General features: G+C 42.7%; 1 protein-coding gene across 1 annotated transcript in view; it reads left to right on the top strand.

The window, feature by feature from the left end:
* XYLB (xylulokinase) overlaps nucleotides 1-17892 on the top strand; it is an 89671-nt gene extending 71779 nt beyond the window's left edge. Inside the window, exons 17-19 of the mRNA XM_036379173.2 lie at nucleotides 580-667; nucleotides 2864-2958; nucleotides 10584-17892. Coding sequence (XP_036235066.1) covers nucleotides 580-667; nucleotides 2864-2958; nucleotides 10584-10667 — 267 coding nt within the window. The 3' untranslated portion in view covers nucleotides 10668-17892. The remainder of the gene's footprint in view (nucleotides 1-579; nucleotides 668-2863; nucleotides 2959-10583) is intronic.
* The last annotated feature ends 6054 nt before the right edge of the window (nucleotides 17893-23946 follow it).

Below are 23946 nucleotides of genomic sequence, written 5' to 3'. Positions count from 1 at the left end.
AATTTAGAGACTGTGTAATCAGCTCCTGTGGCGTTCTCCCTGCTGACCATAATAGGATGGGAATGGTGGAGATGAAGAAAGGCTTAGCAGGCCTTCGTGTTGCTGGAGGTTTGGTTTTATCCAAGTTTAGAACTGAGGAGCTGTGACTGGTTCTTCTCTCTTTCCTACCTTCCTCTTCTCTCTTTCCTTCCCACTTAAATCAGCCTTAACAGAGTGGCAGCAAACAGGCTCCAGCTGTGGGCTCCTGAGCAGCTCTCCTTGCCCTGACATAAGCCTTTAGCATGGGCTGACTGTCTGAGCTTTTGAGGAATGGTGCTTGAACCAGGGCTCCTCTGGACTGTAACCAGGAGATCTGGAGAGAAATGGGACTTTATTTCCTGGCTAAAGTTACATCTGTAGCTCAGAATTACCAATACCCTGTGGTGTGACAGGTTCAGGCCTCACTGTTGCCTGCAGTGCTTCTTTCCACGGGTTCCTGAGTGCTTGGCTGGGGCTTGGGACAGCTGCTTGTTTTCCTGAGCAGTGATGAAGGATTTTTCCTTTCCCTTTGTGTTTCACGGATGCTTTGATGCCCCTCAGGTCCTGTCCGACGTGTTCAACGCGCCCGTGTTCACCATCGACACAGCCAACTCTGCTTGTCTGGGAAGTGCTTACAGAGCAATCCATGGTAAGGCTGCCAGGAGACTCTTGTGAGCAGTCAGGGAATTTAATTTCACTTGGATAATACTTGGGATTAATGTTACTGGGCACGAGGGAGGAGTAAAGCTGTGCACATCTGACTGGAAGGTCACACAGGTCAAAGAGGGATTTTTGCTCTTAGTACACTTGGATTAGGGCAGAGAATATAATTTGCATTGTAATTCCAAGCCTGGTGGCTGCTTCTCAACCAAGGGATGGGGTGTGGGAAGTATTGGCACTGTCCAAGGAAGGTCTAGGACCTTCACATGTTGCGTTGTTACATCCATGGAAGAATACAGCCAACTGAAGGTGCTGGTGCAGCCTGCTGCCCCAGTTTGGGGACTGGGCTGTAAACTGGATGCTGAAATGGCCAAACCAAACAAAAGGTTGATCCCAGCAAAGATGACCATTGAGGGCAGGGACAACAAGACCTATAATACTGCTGGCCAATATTAAATCTATATTTATCTTCCAGCTTTTAAACATCAAGTTGAATGATTTGCAAGGTGTCCTGGGCTCCATGCACTTTCTCTTGTAAAAGCAGGAATCTTAGGATACTCTTAGGCTGGCCAGTCATCTTGCTTGTTGTACTACATCACTCACTGTAATATAACAGTCCAAGCCCCAGGATTTACATGTTAATGAACTTATTAATTAATGCATGTGGGTGTGTGTTAAGGATGGGCCATCAGCTATTTAAGATTTTAATCCCAACCATGAATTTTTATGCATATATTTTAAAATGGTTTCTAATATCTTACAACTAAACAATTAAAGGAGTGTGGAAGTCCTTGTTTAGGTCAACTTCAGTTAGCCTCAGTTTTTTTAATTTGAATCTTTAGGATTTGGGCCTTGAGACATGGGTAACTTTTCTAAAAGTTCATGTAACACCATGGGATTGCAACAGGCATGGAAAAGATAGCACCAACCATCAGAAGAAATCAGCAAAGTTTTAATTTTAGAAGCAAATTCTGCTGTCACATTATAGCATCTAAAGACTACACGATCTCTTGCATTTGAAAACAGCACAGAAAATTGCACGACCAAAACCTGAATTGGTGTGTTTAATGCACACAGCATGCTCTCCTCTTTATCTCCAGAAAAGGCACAAGGATTCTGTCAGGCCAAGCAGGCTTTTGCAGGACAGTGGAAACACTTGGATTATCTTTATATTTGATGCCACAATGGGATCATTTTTGCACCTTTTGGGTTGAGTTTCCAAACTGTTTTTCTTTATACTCAAACTTTCCCTTCAGCTTCAGAAGCCTCCCAGCACTTAATGCTGCAGGCAGGTTCCTTGCCCTCGAATGCATGTGAAATGTGGAGCCACCATTAAAGTTTGTGCAGATATTTTGTGTGTGTGTGAGATGTGTATTCCCTCTGCCAGCTTGGCATATGAGCTGTGGAGGCTTGGCTGACAGAGCGTTTAGCAAGGATTTCGGCTGCTGTGCTGATGCAGGGACTCCTGGGCTCACATCCTCTGCCAGCCAAGCCCCAGGGTGTTTGCTGTGTGTGTTCCTAAATGGCATTTTTGATTGATGCTTTCAGCTGCCTCACTCTTGGCCAGGCAAAGGAATTGAGGAAAAATGGGGACTTGCTAATATAAATGAAATGCTGATGGCAAGGCTCTTTAATAATATTGCAATGTGCATCTGGGGTGTTTTGCAGTTAGCCTGGGGTTCTTAGCAGGTGTGCAGGGAGCTCCTGAAATACTTTGTGATTTGCTCACAAAGCAAAATGCTATCATAGCAGAACTCCCCTATTATTCTGCTTCCTTACATAAAAATATATTTCATAATTTGTAGCATATTTTCTTAAGTGTTTTCATTTCTCTTCATTTTTATGTTTAGTCACATTTTGTCCTTGAATCCCTTGCTTCCACCTATTTTCACTGCTGTTTACTGTATTGTTGTAACCATAAATAATTACTGATATTGTTGAGTAGCATTTCTGCTGCTTACCTGTTCCCCAGGGTACAAATTGAGTGATTGGCAAAAACTCAATCACAGAGTCCCCACTTCCCAGGCTAGCTCATAGGAATGTAAGATCTTCTGCCATTTATCCTTCAATCCTGAATGCTGACCTGACCAGGGAAGATCAATATAATGTATTAATTTGCCAGGGAGTCAAGGCACACCCCTATGGTGTTTTTTTGTATCGATCACGATTGTGATTCTTATTGCAGGACTTGTAGCTGAGAGGAATGTGCCCTTGGCTGATGTTGTGAAATTAGCACCAGAGCCCAGATTGGCTGTTACACCCACCCCAGGGGCTGAGGAGGTGAGCAAGTTTGGAAATACCATTTTTCTTTTCATTTCCTGTCTGCTTCAAAATGTAGTGGTTTGCTAATTCTTCTGGTAAAATAAATTAATTTAGGAAACTCTTGGTAACACAGTTCTTATTCCTTGTTGTAAAGACAGATTTGATTTTGAGGGGTATTTGGTGTTGTAATGATGCAATAATCTGATCCCACCATCCAGGTCTGTGAGAATGACTTTTCCTAACAAGGTGTGATCAGAGAGCAGAATATCTTCCTTAAGGGACAGAAAAAAATATAAAATAGATTGAATTTGAATACAGGACAGTCAGGTTGTAACTGATAATACTGAAAAAAATAATAATCTGGACTTGTTTGCAGCAAGCAGCATGGACAAAAGAGTGGTGATTGTGCTTTCTGGCTTCTTGGAAAACATCTCCAAAACCCCTTCCTGTCTGTAAACAGTGCTCACAATTGTATGTAATCACTGGTAGCTCCTCTGAAACCATGGCAGCTGGGAGGATTCAGTAGGCACAGCTCTTTGGTCCTGTGCCCATCCTGTGAGTTTTGGCGCGTCTGAAGGTGAGGTTTGTGCTTTATGGCCCACGTAGACAAAGCAGAGGAGAGAGTCATTGCTGGTAACTCCGTGATTCCAGCCCTTGTAAAACCAAGGAAGGAATCATTGTCTCAGGCTCTCCAGTGCAGCCCTGCACGTCTCACACTCAGCCAAAGGCTTTAGTTTACAACAGCTTTTCAAATATAATGCGCAGTATAAATAAACAATACAATATAGCAAGATTCCTGGAGAACACATGTTTAAATAACAAAGGTGAATCTCACCAAGGTCTTCAGCTGTGCAAAAGCTTCTTTTACATCAGCACAGCCTTACACACTCTACCATTTATGAGATTTGGAAGTGGCCTAACTACAGGCAACAAGGTTTTAAAGCTTTTATTTAAACTGGGAAATTAATGATCTGCCAAAACTACTAACTCCCAGCTACATGTGTAGAGGAGCACCAGATATCATCATGAGTAATAATAGAAATGATCATGCTGCATTGTGCCTGCCAGCATATTATTTAATTATTAACTGAGATGGAGGAGCTCGGTAATCGAATAGAAGTCCCCTTCAGAAATATTAAGACATTGAATAATTTAAACTTGATTGATCTGATCTCATTTACTCAACCTTCCCCCCTCATTTTAAAAGATAAAATAATTAACAGCAGTGGCCTGTGCCACGTGTGTTGCAGCTGGAGTTCTCTGCAGGGAGCACAGCACAGGAGCAGCTCCCTGGTGTCTGATTCAACCTCACGTCGCTGCCCTGTTTCTCCCCAAAATGCTGTGTGCTGAAAAGCTGGGCTGGAGGTGGGGAGTGCTCAGAGACCTGCTTCTGACCCCCTGGTGCTGCTTCAGCTATAAAACTCAAGGGCAGAGAATACAGCTGTCACTCACAGGGGCCTTGCAAGCACCTTGCACCCCTGCAGGGGCCAAGCAAACCTGACTGGAGAGATCACTGGGGAATTCAGCTCCCTCTTTCTGCTTTGCTCTCTGCATAAAATGGCCTGGAAGCTAAAAGAGTTAATTATCTCCTTCTCAATACTTTCCTTTTCCACATGGTTAGACCTGGCTCTCCTTGCACATATCTTTTATTGGTTTTAAATGATGTACAGTGGTGAATTGTTGCCCCAGTAGATAGGAATGAATGGCAGGGAGGCAGTGGCCAAGCACCGTGGAAAGGAGTAGCCATTCCTGCTCTTTAGCTTAGCTTTCCAGCTTCATTCCATTAAAATCAGCTTCTTGCAATTACATATTCCACACCATTTCTTTTTTCTTCCTGCCTTATAATTTTGCAGTTGATGGTGGATTCCCTGGCTAGTTTCGTGGCTGTGAAACTGCAGAAAGCCAGAGGGCCTGTCAGCAATACAGTGTGCTAGCATGAACAGTGCAGCAAAAATTCATAATGCAATGAGTCAGTTTGATTCTGTTTCATACAGAGCTGCATCTCCCTGTCCATCCAATTTCATTCTGTTGAGGTTAGAGCCTTTCACTTAAATGATAGTTCTTTTTATAAACTTCAAAGTCATCCTGAGGTTAAGTCCTGTCTTGCTGAGGAGCTCTTCTGAAAGAGTCTGGCTCACCAATGTGAAATTCCCCCAACCACTTCTTTACATTTTTTGGACAGCTACAGCTAGATCTTGGCAGGGTGGAGAAAAAACAGGTCATAACACAGCAATCTGCTCTGGTTTTATCCTTTCTTCCTGGTATAGGTTGGAGACAATGTGTTAGATCATTGGAGAGAGGAAAACCTCCTATAGACAGAGGTCAGATGGAACAGTTTGATGTAGCTTCTCCTTCCTTGCCAAGGCCTATGCCCACAGCAGGGGTTTCCAGGAACCAAAAATGCAAAAAGCTTCTCTTTGATTTCTGAGGGATCATTTGTGATAATGAATGTGATTTTAAAAAGCAAGGGCAGGGCACACAAAGCAGCTCTTCTAGTTCAATTAAACTGATGGGCAGGTAAAATAGAATAAAGTCACAAGATAGGGAACACAGGGCTTGTGGTGGGCCATGAATCAGTAGTTAGTGGAAACTGAAGTCTCAAAAGTTCCAACTTGCCTGGCAACAATGTGACTCTGTCCTGCAGCAGACCATGGTGCCTTGAAGAGACCATTTCAAAGAGGATGAATCCCTCTCTGTGGGTATGACCCCAAGTCTCTTAGCTGAACCTGATTTCCCAGTATTTTTGTAGGATAATGGTATTAATCTGAGCTTGTTTCTAATTCTGTCAATACCCAAATGGGTCATGAGGTGTTCTGGTGGGAACCACTGTGGTGGTACTCCTTGGTCACTCACTCAACTAGACTAGCTCGAGTCAGTCATCTCTGGGTTAATCTGATTAATCCTTCTTCCTTTTTTTTCCAGCATAGCAAAAATTAAAGAGTCATTTCACCTCTTTGGGGCCTCCTCTTTTCCCCGAGGAAAAAGATTAATCAGAACCACTAAGCATGACAAAAATAACCAGGAGATTCTAGAGCAATAAATAGATGTTAACAGACAGAAATAATCTGTTATTTCAGCATTAGAATTCAGATCTATTTTAGTAATCTATTAAAACAGGGATGGTTGGCTAGTTGGTTAATTAAGCAAAAATAAAACATGAGAGGGAACATGATTGTCTGGGAGTTGGTCACTTGTGTTTATATAAGCTATGTGACAGTGCCAGATTGGTTGTGATATTGTCCTGTGGGGTTTTGCAGGGAGAAGGCATAGGGCAGCTCACTACCTCTGGATGTGTGATTTTGATTGCATTATTGACTCTGCTGAGATGTATTAATCTTGCAAAAATTCAGGAAGGGAAAATGTAAACCTAACAGGTTTTCTTGACTTTGGTGAATTGCCTTGTAAGTGGGTGGATTTATAGAAATGACCCTATTACCCAGGAAGGTTATAATGACCTATTTATTGATTTAAAATAATTGTATTTTGTTGAGTTAGATTTTGGAGGGGGGAGGTTGTTTTCTAGAATTGGTTTAGGTTGGTTATTTAGTGCAAAGTAGGTAATAATAATACAACCACAAAAATATAATAGGTATTGATAGAAGTTTGATTAAGGTGATTTGTGTAGCCAATAATTTTTTAAACTGATTAAGATGGGCTTGCAGAATAGATATCTGAAGTAAAGAATGTAATTGTTTCAGGTGTGGTTCCTTGGAGAAGTCTTCAGAGTATTTCAGAACACTGTTTTATTGTTTCTGCTTTATGAGTATTCTTTCTCTGTTAAGAATAATGAACAACTGCTATGATTTGAAAAATAAAAGAACCCTTGATTTCTTGAGCAAATCTCTATGACTAATTTGACTTTGGTTTTTTTAAAAAAAGGAACATATCAAAAGTAGCAAGTGTTTGTGAGAGACTGATTAATTTTAATCTATTCAGGGTAGATTAAATGTACTCGGGTAGATTAAAATTAGATAATCATCCGCATCATCTCTGTGATTTGTAAATTTTGAATTGCTCCAGTGATTGGCTAACAGAGCATTGCAGGAGACAGGAGGATCCATGTGGATTGTCACTCGTAGTAATAATTTCTAGCTGCTTTTGCTCTTAGAAGGTGGCAGGGACAATCTAAACAGTAAAAGCCCAGTTGAGTACATAGGCTGGTAATGTGGTGAGGTGTAGTAACAGGATGAAACATTTGATTTGCTCTAGAGAACAAGGTAGCATTGTACAAATGCATTTTTCAGAGAGGGCAAGTTAAAATATTCCCTTTTATAATGTATTATTAATCATTAGCATTTTCTTTAGTTGTGGGACTGTCAGAATGTGACCAAATTGTCCCAGGAGAGAAGTTTAGGGTTTGTAAATGAAACAGTCAGAGTACTGTCATCATTGTGGAGTAGGCTATAAAGATAAGCTGGAGAAAGGGCCATAATTAAGCAAGGACAATTAAATTATGGACAATAATAAGGTTTGTGTTGTGATACATGTAATTACTTTTATTAAATATCATGGTTTGATAGATTAGGTTTGAGGCTATGGCAGAGAGGGAATTTATGTCCTTGGGCTTTTATGCATTACTGAGAGTCCTTTATTCCCTTTGGACCTCAATTATAAGAATGCATCTCTGTAATTGCCTCAGGAAAGAGACTCCCAGAACTGCACAGGAGGAGTTGCCCAAGGTTCTGTGGAGGCACTTCAGTCATGACAGACGTGGAGAATCACCTTCCACAGACACACCTGGGTGCACACTCAGGCCATGCTCTGGGCTGGTGCTGTTTGGATTTTCTCTGTGTTTCATGGGAGCTGCACTGCTCCAGCCCCAGGCCTCAGCTGGCGTGAAAAATACTGCTTGTGAAAAGCCTGTGGTACTGCTGCACTTATCAGCTATGATGTACTGGTGGTATTACAGCCAAATTCCCTGAGGAGGAGGAATTTAAGGCTTTGCTTATCCCTCTGAACTGCACAGCTTTTTACCCCAAAGAGCAGGAATAGAGTACAGGAAGTATTCTTGACTATTTGCAATTTTTTTCATACGGTCCATAATGCAGGATTCATTTACACCAATGGCTGAGAAGCTTATTGCAAATGCCTGAATTTTCTCAATTAGCAAACTAAGTGCTTAAGTCCAATACACAGGAAAAGAAACTGTGTCAGTAAATGTGGTTGTTCATTTATTTTGATACATTTTAATTTAGAGTGATGTATTAACAATAATACTTCTCAGCCTTCTGGTAAATGTGTGTATTTTGTAAGCTGCACTTACCAATGCAGCTTTGCTGTGCTGAATCTTTGCTGAGAAGCACTTAGCACTTATCAAATTTACAGAATAGTGAAATAAGAAATAGCCAGTCTTCATTACAGATGCTTCAGTGAATAGAGGAGCTGGTTTTATTTGAAATACTGATACTCCCAGCATAGCCATAGTTGCCTGCTCAATGTTTTGTTTACTCTGATGTGCATATTTACCAGAAATGGGAGCAATATTTTCATGTTCTTTGGGAATATGAAAAGATTATAAATGTGTACTTCTCTGGGCCCTCCAGGCCCTCATGTAGTTAGTTAAAAATACCATGCTGAGTAATGTGACATTTCATAATAGTGGTGCATTTTATTTTCTAACCCCATAAATCTGCATAAACCTCCAGGATCTCAGTATCACTGTCCTGTGGAGAAGAGGAGCTGGGGCACACACATGTTAAATGCCTGACCTGGGGTCACTGAATGAGTCTGTTGCAGAGGCAGGAGTGAGTAGGATTCTCTGCTTTAATCAGTGGAAGACACTGTAAGACTCAGTCACTGTGAGATGGCTTTAAAAACCATTTTCTGATATCTTAGCTAACAAACAGTGTCTCTTCCACTTGCTGTGGATGCTCCTTCTCTTCTACCCCTTCTCATACTTAATCTGTTATAGAAATGTAGAAATGAAACTTTAATTTGTATAACATCTGGTTTGTAAAAAGGAAGGAGTTGGTCAAAACTAGATCCATCTGCAGAATGTGTCCATTAAGTCACTTCCACCTGCTGTTGTGGAAGGTGGAAATGGGAATGAAGAGATAAATCCAGTTTTCACTGGTCTATCTTAAACTATCATTCAGCAGAAGGGAAACATAAAAACTGGGTACTTTGCCATCAGTTGAAACAGAAAACAAAAACCCACTGGTTTTTATTTCCTAGATGAGAAAACTTTGTGGTTTTTTTTTTTTTATTCTGGGAAGGTGTGGCTGTTACAGACACTGAGGCTACTGCAGGACAGTACAGAGACCTGCCCAGGGAGAAGCTGGTCTCCTACTACATCCCCATAGTTTACACCTGAAACATTTTCCTCCTGAATTTTTCATACTTGTACACACACTGTTGTTGGCTGAAAAGGATAAACCACATTGAAATGCTAGATCTCTCTTGCTGATGAGAGCAGTAATTCAGTTTGCTGGCTGTGATTCATTATGGCTCTATAACCTCTCTGAACCTGGAGCCAGGAGTGAGGCTGCCCTGATTATGAGTCAGTGCAGAGAGCTTGTGGACAGACTGGCAGCCTCTAGGATTCACTGTGGCAGGGATGTGACCTTATGGCATCATCCTAGGGACTGCTCAAGCCTATACCAGACCCTGTGCTGGCTCCTGCCATTCCCTTCTTTGTGCTGGAGCCAGCAAATGTGCAGAGCTGTTCTGGTATGGCTTGTCACAGTGCTGGTTTTATTAGAGGGACAGATAAGGGAGGAGATGAGGAGAAAGGTGCATCTCCAAGATCTAGGTGAAGTACAGTTTTTGGCTGGAGCCAGAGCAGAGATTTATTCAGGGTTTCTCATGGATCTCACCCATATCTGAAAGTGCAGGATGTGTCTGAGTCCGGGGTTTTGAATACATTTGAGTCGTGATTCTTCTTTTTATGGTTGTAACAATACTGTACCTAAAAACTCCTGGAAAATTCTAGCTAGGAAACTACAAACAAGCTACTCAGATACTTGGTGTAGCTGTGGCTAAAAGCTGGGTCTGCATTTGTCCCTGTGGGCCTGGGGAGCAAGGAACATGGCCATGGAGCAGCCTGTGGATGGGAAAGGATGTGGCTGTGAAAGATGTGGAGTAGAGAAGCAGCTCAAGCAGGTACAGGAGTCTGAGAGGGAGTGTGAGGTGCATTTTAGAAGGCCCTGGTCAGCACATTGGCCAAGGAGGGCCCAGCTGACTGTGCTGAAGGGTGCAGTGGGGTGATTAGTGAGGCAGAGGAGGAGGGGACAGAGGCAGTGATCCATCCTGGGGCAGTGGAGGGAGGCAAGGACAGGAGTTCTGCCTGGGTGATTAGCACAGCTATTACTGAGGGGGCATGTCACACTGGGAGAGGTGACTTTAGCTGAGCTGCTTCTGCTGGAAGTAATGGCTTCTGCTTATTGCAAGAACCCAGTCACAATAAGAACAACCTGTGCATGTCATAAAATTAAGCTGTAAAGGCGATGGTAAAAAGGACTGTGACATTCAAAGAGGGAAAATTCTGCAGCATTTTCATGAGCAAATTGGGGAAAAACCAGTCCAAACCTTCAGGTACCTGTGAAGATGCTGCATTTTTCATGTCTGAAGATGCTTTTTAACTACAGTGTAATTTAAAAATCTAATTTTTCAATGAGACATATTTATTTCTTTTTCCTTTTTAGCTCTATCGTCCACTTCTGAAAAGATATGCTGAGCTTGAACAGAAGGTTATCTACAACCCAGCCTCTTCTTGTCTTGTGAAATAGAAGCAAATAAAATTTATATGTTGTCTGAGCAGACTCCCAAGGAGAAGATCAGAAGAGATTTGCTCAGAATTTACTGGAGCTGTTTAAATCATTTCGTTCCTCTTTGTAGACAAATAATTTTTAAATGTCTGTGTTTGAGTGTGTTGGTGGGGAAAAAATTACATTGTGATTGAAAACCTGATTTTAAAAGCATCATATTGCTCTGTGTGTTTGTGGCCTCAATTTTTCTTAGGTACTTTTCAGACTGTGCTTGCTGTTTCGGAGAGCTGGGTGACAAAGTCAAGTTCCTCGTCTATGTGAGTCACTCTACCCATCTCTGTCAGCTTTGATTCCATGTGTTTGGCATGCCAGCCTCTGCATACCTGTCTAGCAAAGTATCTCAATTCCTCAGTTTCTCTTGACTAAATGTTGAGACTATCTTTCTTTTCATCTGTGACTTGGAGATGTTTATATCTTTGCCCACACAGAAAGCATAAGCACACTGACTTAATCCCATCTTCTTTAATATATGGAGGAGGCTGATTAAAGTCTTTAAAGACTCCCTGGGATCCTCTGAGAAGGGAAATTCTTGTCACATGATACTATGGAAAGCCTGTTGTGTGATAAAGCATGATATGGCAGGGGTTTACAGATTGTTGAAAGCACAGAGATCTTTGTGATACAGACACCACTGCGCAATGTTTTACTTGACATCAGTTTTGTAAAAAAAGAAGAGACCAAACATGGGAAGTTTCATACGCCTCCTTTCTGCTTCAGAAAGCAGGGTCAGTCCCTCTGCACACTAACTTGGGGTTACTCTCTTTCTTCCTCCTCCTTGTCATGGCTGTGAAATTCTGTGTCATGCTCTGCTCCAAACAGGGCAGAAAGATAATTTTTTTCTTGCACTCCCAATATCCCATTTCTTTCTTGGAGATCTTGAATAGAACAGCTTGATTGTCTTGCTCTGTTGCTACTGCTTCACTTCAAACATTTTAGTCCAGATTAAGTAGCCTCTAGCTGAAAAAACCTTAGAAAATGTGAGCTAGGAGATCTTTCTGCAAAGATGTATGGAAGTTGCAGAATTTGAATGAACATCCCTGTGCAAGTGAGAACACTTTACTGCATTCTGTGGAGCTGATATCTTTCCCTTAGGATAAAATTTCTCCTGGGAATAAAGAAGATTGTTTAATGAAAGTGACTGAAGCCTCTCTTCCCTTCCTGTAGAAGCTGTAATGTGTCTTGGGAATAAGCCAGGGAATTGTAGAGAGTGGAGGATCTCTTTATTGACTGAGAGCTGGATTGTGCCCTGCTGGAGCTGGATGACTCGAGTTCATATTCTTCACATTCTGGGGGCATAGGAGCACTCTCCCTGTCCCTGCCACATCCTGTTGAGAGTGGGAACCCCTTACTATGACTCACCTCTGGAGTGGCCAGGGAATACTCACATTCCTCTTTTGGTCTCTCTTTTATATTTAAGTGCTCCACTTTTGAGTACAAACAGTACCTCCTTTTCTTCATGACTGAATAATTACAACTTCTCCTGATATTAGCATGATTACTCAGGAAGGTCAGGAATTAAATTTCCGAGTTGCTAAAGCAGAATTCTTTTAAGCAATTGCTTTAAAAGGTGGCATTAGAAATTCACATCTATCTCTATGTGCTTATTATTCTGGGTCCGGAGGTACAGTGCTAAAACATATAATACTTCTTGCAGGCCTCCACTGTCAGCAGTTGCTTTGTCATTGAGCAAGGCTGTAGAGAAATACAGAAGGATTAATTAATGCAAGTTAAACAGTGCCTGCCAGTTTAAGCAGCATTGCTATCATCATTAGCCTGAAGTTCTGCCAGGTTAGTGGTTGGCTTGATGTCAAAGTTAACCACAAAGGGAAGGGGTTTGGAGAGGTCACAGAACCACAGAATGGGTCAGGTTGGAAGGGGCCACAGGGATCATCTCATCCCACCTCCCTGCTCCAAGAGGGTTAACCCAAGGCACACAGCACAGGATTGTGTCCAGATGGTTCTGGAATATCTCCAGTGAGGGAGACTCCACACCCTCTCTGAGTGATCTGATCCAGTGCTTGGTCACTGCCCAGTAAAGAGGTTCTTCCTCATGTTCAGGTGGAACTTTCTGGGCATCAGTTTCTGCCCATTCCTCTTGTCCCATTGTGGGTGCCACTGAGGAGAGCCTGAAGGAAAGCCTGGTCTATGTCAAGGCTGAAACAGCTCCAGCTCCTCACCCTTTCCTTGTAGGAGAGATTCTCCAGACCCTTGATGAGCAAAGAAAGGTCTTCCCCCTGACATTCATTTACCCTGCTCTCCTGGGTCAGAGATTCCTGAGGTCTAGTCTTGTTGGTGAGGACTGATGAAAGGAAAGCATTCAGTAACTCTGGCTTCTCTACATCTTTCAGTTTTGTGCAGTTTTGGTGACAATTTCTTGAGTAGCTCATTCGTTTTGTCAGGGTGAGATGATTATTGTCTCCTGTAGCTTTCTGGCTTTATTTGCTTGTGAAATGCAAGGCTCAAGATCAGTTTCTTACTCAGCTGGGGAAGATTAAAGCTCCCATTTCCCAGCTCATAGAACATTGTAGAACATTTCTAGTTAATATCTTGGCTCCTAGCAAAGTATTTTGTGGTGCTTGTAGGATATTGTCTGGATGATTTAACTACTTTCTGGGCCTGAGCTCTTCTCTGTATAGAGAGAGGAGACACTTTTGCCTGTTGGGCTGGGCTGGGGCTCTCTGACATGTCCCACATTAGCACTAAAGCACTGTGTCCTCAGGGCAGCTGATGCACAGTGTGTTTGCTGCAGGAGCCCCTGAGAAAAGATGCAGGGTCTGAAGAGTGAGCCACCACTGAATTATAGTATTGCTGTGATGATGGGTTTATTAGGGCTGGCCTCTGAGGAACAGTGTCTGGAGTACAAGAATTTATAGACAAGCTTTTTTTTTCAGCTCACCCAAGTTGCACATGTTCACTGACTAGTGTCTGATAGAATAAGACTCAATAAATCTCCCTCTTGAAAAGTCCTTTGAAGAAATTCTGCTGTAAGACTTCTACTACTCTTTTATTTTTGTCCTTCTAGGAAAGCACAACAGCTCACCAAGGAAACACAGGTTCTTGCTCTTACATCCCTTTAAAAAAAGTGATGGAAGGATCTGGTGCCCTTTGGTTTCCAAAACCATGTGGGCTTTTTGCCAGCTTCTCTACCTTCGGGTACTCTGGTTGTCTGGAGCAAAGGTGGTGTTGTGGCATCAGCTGGACTCGATGATCATGGAGCTGTTTTCCAACTTCGGTGATTCTACAGCTTAACAGCTTAGCTAAGAGAAACCTAAAGGTGAGGCAACAGCTTCTGCCTTGAAATATTTGATGGAGGTTGATTCCCTCCCTCCTCCACAGGGGACCTTATTGTTCTTCAAGGTGAGCAACACAGCATGCCCATCTTGCCTAGATGAAAGTTCAGCTTCTGTGTTTAAATATCTGATGAACAATTCCCAGTCTAGAATAACTTGATGGAAAATTGATCTCACCTCCTGTAAAAAAAACCCAAACCCTTGATTGCCACAAAGAGATTGTTCCTCGCTGTCTTGCCTGCAGCTCCTGTGCCACACAGGTAAATCTGCTCTAGATTGGAGGTGGGTCATGGAGTTACCTGGAAAAATCCAAACACCTTTCCCAGCTCGATGGCCCTGTGCTCTCAGCAGTCAATCAGAGCTTCACTGGATTCACCCACAAGCTCTTGCTGTACAACAACCCAAAGACAAACAGTTTTCTTTGCAGACTCAAGTCTTTAAAGTCTTTTGTGATGCAGCTGGAAACAAACAGGGAAAGATGTTTGTTTTTTCTTAAGGGATCAGTCTGAGAGAGTTGGAGCTCTGATTGAATAAGTAATGTACTGAAAAAAAATCTATGCTGTGTCGGTGCTTTAATAAGTAATTGAGCTGAATACTGCTGTGTGTGATCCTGGGGGGACCTTTTTGTTTTGCAACTTGCTTTTCCTTTGGAGTTGAGCTCCCACCACAGATCACAGAGCATTGCAGTGAAGGATGTACATCTAAAGCCACAAAAAGCCAAAGCAGGACTTTGAACAAATAATTTGTTTTATCCTCATTTCTATTACCTTGATCCCCAGACTGCTGCAGGCAGGTTAGGGGCTGAGGGGAAAAAAGACCAACGTTTTAGAGAACTAAACTATCTGGTCTTGGTGTTGTCATCAATGCCAGGCCAGTTTAGAACCTCCTCTTTAGGAGAAAGGGACTAATTTGGATTTTTCTTCTCCTGGGTTGATGATTTTTCATGTAACCACTATGATTTTGGTTTTGGTGAAATCTTGACCTCATGTTAAATTTGATGAAATCTTGACCTCATGTTAACCCTCATGGTAAATTTGCATTTCAATGCAAATTGAAATGGCTAAACAAATGGCAAAGGAAAATAGGCAGAGCATTCACTCATCTGATACCAGGGCATCACTGTTCTGTGAGGAGGATTTCCCTAACAACCTTCTCTGAAGGTGACTGTAGTCCTCATTCCATGCGGCTTGAAATTTTATACTCCTGTGCAAATTTGGTACAAAATAATGTCTGCACCAAAGAATCTTACCTCTTTATTACTTTAAGCTTATTTTGTGCAGGTCAAAAGCACTATGTGATGTGCAAGGCAAAAGAAGTCTGAGTGAATTCTTTGGGTAACCCCTGCTCGCCTTCCATACTTTGCAGTCTGGATCAAGCCTCTGGTTGGTCAGTTCAAATGGTTTAGCTTTCAGCCATCACAGCTTACATTGCTAGAATGTAATATTTTTAGATTGTTTTCCCTCATATAATAATTTTTTTCCTCTTTTGCTGCAGATAACTACCTTTTCTTGTAGATGATTTACCCTGTTGGCTGTTTCCATTTCTGAGGGGTGCTGAGAATTTCTCTTATGTGACACTTTGCTGAAATCCAGCCCCAAGAGTAATTTTGCTTTTCTTGTTCTTCTGCTTCTCTGCCACTTCTAAAAGCTGGCCTTGACAAACAGAACAATGTTTTTGTGGTGATCCCAGGCTTCTGGGAACGTCTCAACCACTGTGGGAACTCAGTGACTTGCTTCAGTGTTCTTGAAGCACATATTCTGAGGAAAGGTTGAAGGAGCAGCTATCACTGCCTATGGATACTGCTACAATCTCTGATTCCAGTCTCTCACTGAGTCACTGTCTTGGTTTGGAAAGACAGGAGTCTGCTAAGGAAGGCAGGAGCCTCCCCTGAAATGGAAAATGTAAACCCCCTCCCTCAGAATTGTTATAAATTTTAAATTAGGGGGCTCTCAGGCAAAAATATGGGAGCAGAAATAGCAGTTCTTTATTAGGGAAGAAAATAAAAAGATAAAATAACCAATGCAGTAAACTAGAACAACACTGACAGAGTCAGAACCCAACCTGACACCCTGTTGGTCAGGGTGTTGGTAGCAGTCCCATTGGAATTGTGGCTGCAGCCCTCCTGCAGTGTCAGGGGTGGTTCTATTGGAGCAGGGATCCTGTAGAAAAGAGTGCATTCTTCCTCTGAAGATCCAGTGGAAGAAGAGGCAGCTGCTGTTCCTCTGGGGAATCCAGTGGAGAAGCTGTGCTGGTGTTCCAGAATCTCCAGATTATATCCAGGTAGGAATGCTTGGCTCCTCCCTCTGGGCTCACATCTCCCAGTGGGATGCTGTAGTTCTTATCAGCTATGCAGTGACATTCAATAGCTGTTATCAGCAGATGTCCCCCCGGAGAGAGGATTGGGTGTGGAAGAGATAAGGAAAACTTCTCACTTAACAGAAGACAACTGCCATACAGATGGCAAATAGAATACAATTTACTTGGCAATCCAGGACAATCACCTCATCCACTGATGTGTCAGCCTGCCTATAAGCCCATTAGACATGATGATCAATCACCAGCCTGACTACTTTGGGGATGTCATTAATTGTGTGAGATGTTTTTTTCTCTAATATTTTTGGATGACAGGAATTTGTGACACATTCTTAAGATGCTTTTATTTGGTATATGATAGCAGAATACTCTGTAATGAATCCATCTGGTTGTCGCTCCTCTTTTAGCATCTCATCAGCCAAACAGGAGTCTGGTCATTCAGGTGTGGGATTCATCTGACCAGTGTAGACATCTCTGTCTGCTGTCATATGGGCTCCTTTAGCAATCAAAGGAGGGGACCACGAGGGAGAGGAGTTTCTGGCTGTTGTTCATCTTAACTTGTGGCAGATGTCTACAACAGATCAGGTGATTCGTCTCCCGAGTGAGCAGTTTCTCCCTACTGAGTAGAAAGGCAGTGGTGTGGAGAAGAGACAGAAAAAGCTGATTTCTCTTGTGCCAAAACTCCTGAAGACTTGATTGAAAGCTTGTCTCAGTTTTGGAGATGAGATTTGTCCCCATTTATCACTCTACAGCTGGAAAGCTTTCTTATTCCATGACTGCTCTGTCTTTACTGTCAAACCCATGAGACTGACCTCTCCAACTCCTCTCAGACACACCTGCATGGAGGTACCCAGCAGACACAGCTTGAGAGCTTTGTTACTCACATTCTTGCTTTTTGTCCTTTATTTGCATTCCCTTGCTTGTGTTTATCCCTTCAAGCTGGACTCTCCCAGGCATTTGTGTTATGCCTGCAAGCTCAGAACCCTGGTTCAGTGAAAGGCAGATCCCTTAGGACTGAGACAAGCTTTGCACAGGAAAACAGAGGAAAACAAAGGTCTGCTCCACTTGCTGTTGGAGGACACTGTTTACTCTCTGATTGACATGTATGCACTTCCCTCCTGAAACCTCAACTCTCTTCCAGGTCTGGTAAATACTGGTGTTTTGGAAGGTGGGATTCTCCTTAAAAAGTCATCCAAGCCATGCTGTGTAACAACTTTGATATCACAGCTTATGCCACCTGGGAGTATCTCTTCACATGGCTGTCACAGATGTTAGGTTAGTGTGGGACATTCCCCTGTCACTCCTGGAATAATTTCTTTGCTGGGTTACTGCCCTGCTTGAGGACAGTTGCACATAGCAGAAACACCCTTTTGATCAAGAAAGATGTTGTTGAAAGGCAACAATATGTTTTCCCAATTTCCATTTCTCAGTTAAATTATTTGGGTCCCTGCAATTTTTGCCCCTTAGAAGGAGCACCTACCCAAGCAGAGGAAAGAGAAGACATTGAATGCAGGTAATCCAATATGTGATTTAGTCAGAGAGTTCAACTGAGTGAATAAGCAAATAAACTTCATTTCAATCTCTGCCTTGCTGTGAAAGTATTTTATTTTCCTCAGAGTGATTCTTGGCTGAGAAAATACAGCTGTTGTTTTTCATTTGTGGATGGTGTCCCTGCCCATGACAAAGGGATTGGAACTATATGATCTTAAGGTCCCTTCTTACCCAAACCATTCTGGGATTCTGTGTTTGGCAGACTCTCTCAAAAACCTTTCAGCACAGACTAATTTTGCTGTTTGTCCAGTGAATGCAGATTTTTTGTGTTGATCTGTGTTGTGTGTGGTTTTGGCATGATTTATAAATGGACTGGTTAAACAAGTGTTGCTACAACTGCCCCTGCCTGTTGTCAACCCTCCTTGTTCATGGGCTTCCACAGAAAGAAAGATGAGCCTCTATAGGACAAAGGACTTCCCATAAAGACCAGAGTAAAGGTTAAAAGGCTTCTTTCCCTTCCCTCTTGGCCCAAAAACTTTTTTGTAACTCAGGTTTGCTGGACAGGCAGTATTGGATTATCTATAGTATGAGTGGTTTGAAGTGAAGGATGCTAATGTTCAGCCATATTGTCTGGATGAGAAATCACTGAGGTGAGACTGGACAGGCAATTTGTATCAAGTTCTGCATTTTTTAATTCATACTCTGAATCTTTAATTGACAAAGCAAATTAACTTGCTCAGATGACTGAGAACCATGTTTAGATGGGGAGGGAGAATTCATCTGGACTCGGGAATTCTTGGTGAGGAGAGCCAGGCACTCAGAGGCTCTTGGCTCTTTTTTTCTGGCCTGATGCATCCTGACTTTTTCCCCTACAGCAGCTCAGGTTTACAGCAGACATGGGAACTTCTCCCTCCCTGAGGTTCCTGCAGCCTGTCAAAGGTGGTCTGCAAACTGGCACCTGGGGTCAAACCCACCAGGCAGGGGGAGCACCCAGAGCTCCCTGCTCACGGTGATAGGCTGTCATCCTGAGGCTGTTGTCCAAAAGGTTGTCTGCTGTGCATCTGCTGGACATGAGGCTCTCTTTGGGGGCTGAATCATGGTCCCTCTAGGATCTGCCTTAGAGAGTTCAACCTTCAGCAAGAGTAAAGGAGGTAAAAGGTAAAAAAACGTACTAATTTTTTTACATGATGCCTAAGAACTGTGAGTATGACCTGGCCATGAAGAAGGTGAATGTTATCCTGGACTTCACCTGTCTGCCTTTCCAGTTGAGGTGGAGCATTGCCTCATGAAGAACTTTGGTAAGACCCTGCCAGATCTGCTCTCTTCTGCTGAAGAAAGAAGAATTAAAACTGGAACAAGTGAAGGAGGGGCTGGTACCTTGATCAAGGAAGGGCTGTCCTAGGAGAGCGGGCTGAAAGTTTAACTTGCTTTGCCAGAAGCATGAAGAAGTTGAGTTATTCAGTAAAACTTATTTATCGGGTTATTCAGTAAAAATCCTTCATGTTGGGGGTGGAGAAAGCCCTTCAAGCCAAAGAACAGTGTTGGCACACGAGCAAGTGACACATACTGATTGGGAATAAATTTGCACTGGAAATTAGGAGCAAGGTGGGGGTGAGGCGCTTAAGGACCTCTTGTACTCTGCGTGGTGCCAGGAATGCAGAGCCCCACACCTGCAGCACAATGCTGTGGGGTGTAACAAGGTGTTAGAAATCCTGTGTGAAAACTGGTTTGGACCAACAGTGACCTTTAGAGAAACTGTTGTTTGCTGTGTGGACAGAGCAGGTTTTCACACTTGACCTCTTCCTTCTTGACTGTGTTTGGTTTGTGGGAAGGAAAAAGTAAAGAAGGAACAAATAATGGAAAGATTCCAACTCTACTTCTTAATCTTGGGACATGTAATAGCCCAGTTTGCAATCAGTTTGTTGGGCTGGTCCTCTACAAACAAGAGGAATTTACCTCACGGCAATCTTTCCTCACTAGAACCCTGCAAAAGGAAGTGAGGTTTAATTAGCATTTTAAAGTGGACAGCCTTGAAGTTAATGATATTCAATAAAGAAAAATTGTTTTAACCTTATTTGCACTTTTCAATTTACTTATTAGAGGCCATCTGTTATATTTTAAGCAAGAGCACTGGGAGCTAAACTCTCAGATTGTCAAATGAGCTTTTAACTGGCTAAGCAGAAGGGAAAGAACAGGCTGCCTTAAATGAGCAGTTAGGCTGTTTTTCTTCAATTTCTCACTTTTGTGTCAAAAAGCAAATGGTCACCCTTTCAAGAAACAGTCAAGTTGCGACAATGACATCTGTTTTTACAGGAGCTGATGAGTCTTGGCCAATGTCACTTGTCCTCAGATCTCAGATATGCTCTAAGAAATTCAAAAAGCCAAAAGTGAGATGAAACTGGTGAGGGTGTGAAGGGTAGGAATAAGAATTTCTATAAGTAAATCACCAGGAAAGGGAAAATGGGAACATATTGATTTGCTGCTGAATGTGTTGGCCAGCCTAGTGACAAAGGGCATAGGGAAAGCTTTGCCTTTGGCATTACTGGCAAGGTCTGCTGTCAAACCTCTTCATTTCTGTGCCTAGGAGCAGGATTTAGGAGAGGCAGGTGCCACCTGTCATAGGGGAGGATCAGTTTAGGGACTGGTGAAGCAAAATGGGCATACATGGGTGCATGGGACCAGGTGGGATGTGTTGAAGGGTGCTGAGGAAGATGGTTGATGCCATTGCAAGATTGTTCAATGGGATCTCTGAAAGGTAGGGTGTAATTATGGAAGGTCCCCAGGGACTGGGGAAGAGGCTGATGTCAAGGTCATCTTCAGGCAAGGAGGGCTTAAGAAAACTGCAGGCTGGTCAGCTTCACCTTTGTCTCCACGAAGTCACAGACCAAATCTCCTTGGGGACCATTTTTAGGCATGGGAAGGCCAAGAAGTCACTGTGGAATGTGGGGACCTGATCTCCATTGATTGTCACAGGATTTTGACTCCTAAGCTTAGCTCTCTTAAGCTTGAGCAGATTCCCACCAGAACCTCTGAGAAACGGGTATTTTTCCTCTGTTCCTGGCCAAAACAGGAACCTTTGGTAGGACAAGAGTCAAACCTTGGTCTCCCAGGCCTCATGAGAATAATATAAATACTGGGTAACCCATAATTCCTCCTAAAGGGTTGGGAAAGGAGAACAAAGTGTGCTCTCCACATCTACTGAGAAATGTATGGGATCCAGTACAACTCCTGCAGTGCACCTGGATTTGGGACTGTGCATTCATGTATGGTTGTTTGGATTCAGAGGTGTTGCTATAATAGATAAACTGTTGTCCACCTGGGCAGAGGCTCTGAATCCTGATCTCTGGGGAATTTGGCTGTGGTGGCTGCAAGGTTGCCATGCCCAGATTGGGGTTGGGATAATCCCTTTAATCCCTTTTGCAAACGAATGCAAATTGTGATCAATGCCATGGAGCAGGAATGCAAATTGCTTCAGCCTGAATCCCTCTGAACTGGAAATCTGAAGACAGATCCCACAATTGCTTGAAAATTTAGCTCTCAGGCTGAAGTTGTGAGATTTTTTTTCTCTCTGTGAGATTTTGTGTGTATCCCAGATTTTCTGGGGACTGACCCACCAGCTGCTGGTGGTGCCAGGCTTGCTCCACAGCCAGCTGTGATTTTGTCCTGTGTGGTGAGATATGGCAACAGAAGGAGGGAGAAATGATCCAAACAAAAGAAACAGGGCAGAAATGTAAACTAGATCACATTGATTCATGACACCTCTTGATCATCATTGAAGAAAATCCCCACTAAACCAAATGAACTATGAAGTATCTGTAGCAGTGAAATCTGTCTGCCAACAATGTTATTGTAAAACACAGTCATGGGTACTGTTAGTTTGCTGTAAGCACTGAAGCTGAATGAGTGGGCAGTAAAATAGCTTTTATAAAACCTGTCTTTTGTGTCATTCCAAGTCAAAAATGCTATTTGGTGTTCAGATCTATAGATTAAAAAAACCCCCACACCACAACTTGGGGTGACTTTTGTTTTAAGACTCTTTTAAATTTATAACTGAGCTGGCTAAAATGCTTTTCATCAAAGTACAAAAGTTTCATGCTGTAATTAATGGCAAGTGATATCTAATGCAATAAAACACCATCATTTGAGTGTTCTTACAAGACTATTTATGACTGGATATTGAAACTGATAATGATTCTGCCATTTGTCCTCATAATTTATTATTCCAAGGAGAGGCAAGTGGTGTTAAGGGTTCACGATCCGTTTTATGGATAAAGTGCTGAATTCAGCTTTTTATTGGTGTAAATGACAATGTTTGGCTCTCTGTGGAAAAAGAGCTTGTGACAGTGAGTGCAGGTCCTATGGAGGGGTGGAGGTGGGGGGTGTTGATGCTCTTTCTCAGGGAGCTGAAGCCTCTGGCTGTGTGATCTGGTTGCAGGTAGCTTTACTGGGAACAACGCAAAGGCTCGGTTGCCATCCCAGCAGGATCCCTTGGAAGACCAGGTCAGGATTTTTCTGAAAACCTTCTGCCTGGTTTCTCAGATAGATGATATCTTGAGGTATCACCTTGGGCGGCCAATGCTGAATTCACTATAAGGAGCCTAATCCAAAGTCCATGGAAGATAACGGAAAGAATTAACGACTCAGGTAAAATCTTGTGTCAAGCCAAAACAAAACTCTACCCTGGAGGAGACTTCCCTTGGTCTTGTAAATTGGCAGCCAGGCTGTGTCTCTCTGAGCACAGCCCCTTCATATTGTGCCAGGCCAATTTATGGAACTCTCAGGCTCTGATCCTCACCTTATTCACGCTCATGGAAACATGGAAGAATTTCTTTTAGGTCAATATTGATGCAACTAATGGAAAATTTGAATGAAAGACCTTGTCTTTTTTTTTTTTTTTGATTGCTATCTGAAGAATAGAGATTATACTTTGTTCTGACAGACTCCCAGTCCTGAGAATACAGATTTTTGGTTTTCCCCAGCCTGCTGTTAATTTGCTGTGGAATAAGGTCCTGTAGGTAAAGATTTGCATTTCCATCAATAGCCCTAGCAGCAATCTAATGAGTTTCTTGCCGTTTTGCAAATAACTTGCAGTGAATCTGATGGCAGAGAGTCAGGGAGCAGGATGTGGCCCATTGTCTTTGCTTTTCAAGAGCTACAGTCACCTTCCTCTTCCCTTCCACCTCCCCTCGTTCATTCTAATCAGCATGTCAACAGGGAGGGCACTCCTTTATTGGAGGTTATCCATGTCAAGGGAAGTTATGTTTCCATCACTACCTGGGGGCCCATCAGCAGATGAAGATGGAGAGCAGTGACTCAGAATGACTTTGAAGCAACGCCCAGCAGCAGCTGAAGACAAGAACGTAACCTCAGCTGACATTTAAAATAACCTGATTCACAAATAAAACTGTTCTGCTAAATTATGCATCTTTTTACTCTTGTCTGTTCTTAAAGGAAAGGGACTGGGTGAGTGTTTTCTGTGAGTGTCTCTGCTTTTCCCTGTGCTGGGAGCTGAGTGACAGATGCACACTGATGGAGCAGAGTGGATTGATTTTTGTGGCTGTGGTACTTTATACTGAAAAGAAATATAGCTTTTAAAATGATGGAGGGCCCCTTTCAGAGAAAAAAAGTGAGGTGTATGGGTCAGTTTTGCTGAATGCCCCTTAATTATCTGCTTTGAGTTAAGCATGTGTTTAAATGCTTTGTTGACCAGCATTGATGGGAGTACACTTAACAGTAAGTTTGAGTTGAGCTAAGTAATGGCTAAAGAAAAAGCAAGAAGAATAAGATAATAGGGAAAATGAGAAAAGAAATCTATCTCTGTTTTAGTTATTGAAACCAATAAATAATGTGCTATGTTTAAATCTTGTTCCCTAATGGCACAAACACAGGTTAAGTGCCATTGCTTGAGCACTCCTCTCTTTTCCCAGCTGAGATGTGGGGACAGTGAGATGCTGGTTGGTAGTGGACTGTGAGTCAGCAGTGAGCCAGGACAGCCAAAAAGACAAAATCCATTCTGGGGTGCCTCAAACACAGCAGGACCAGCTGCTCAGAAGAGGTGATTGTCCTGCTCTTCTCAGTGTTGGTGTGGCCTCATCTGGAGCACTGGGGGCAGTTCTGGGCCCTGCAATTTAAGAAGGGTGTGAAGG

Source organism: Molothrus ater, chromosome 1 (assembly GCF_012460135.2).
Source record: "Molothrus ater isolate BHLD 08-10-18 breed brown headed cowbird chromosome 1, BPBGC_Mater_1.1, whole genome shotgun sequence".
Classification (NCBI taxonomy): Eukaryota; Metazoa; Chordata; class Aves; order Passeriformes; family Icteridae; genus Molothrus; species Molothrus ater.
Note: the sequence above shows the minus strand (reverse complement) of the source record. Positions and strands in the feature narration are given on the sequence as shown.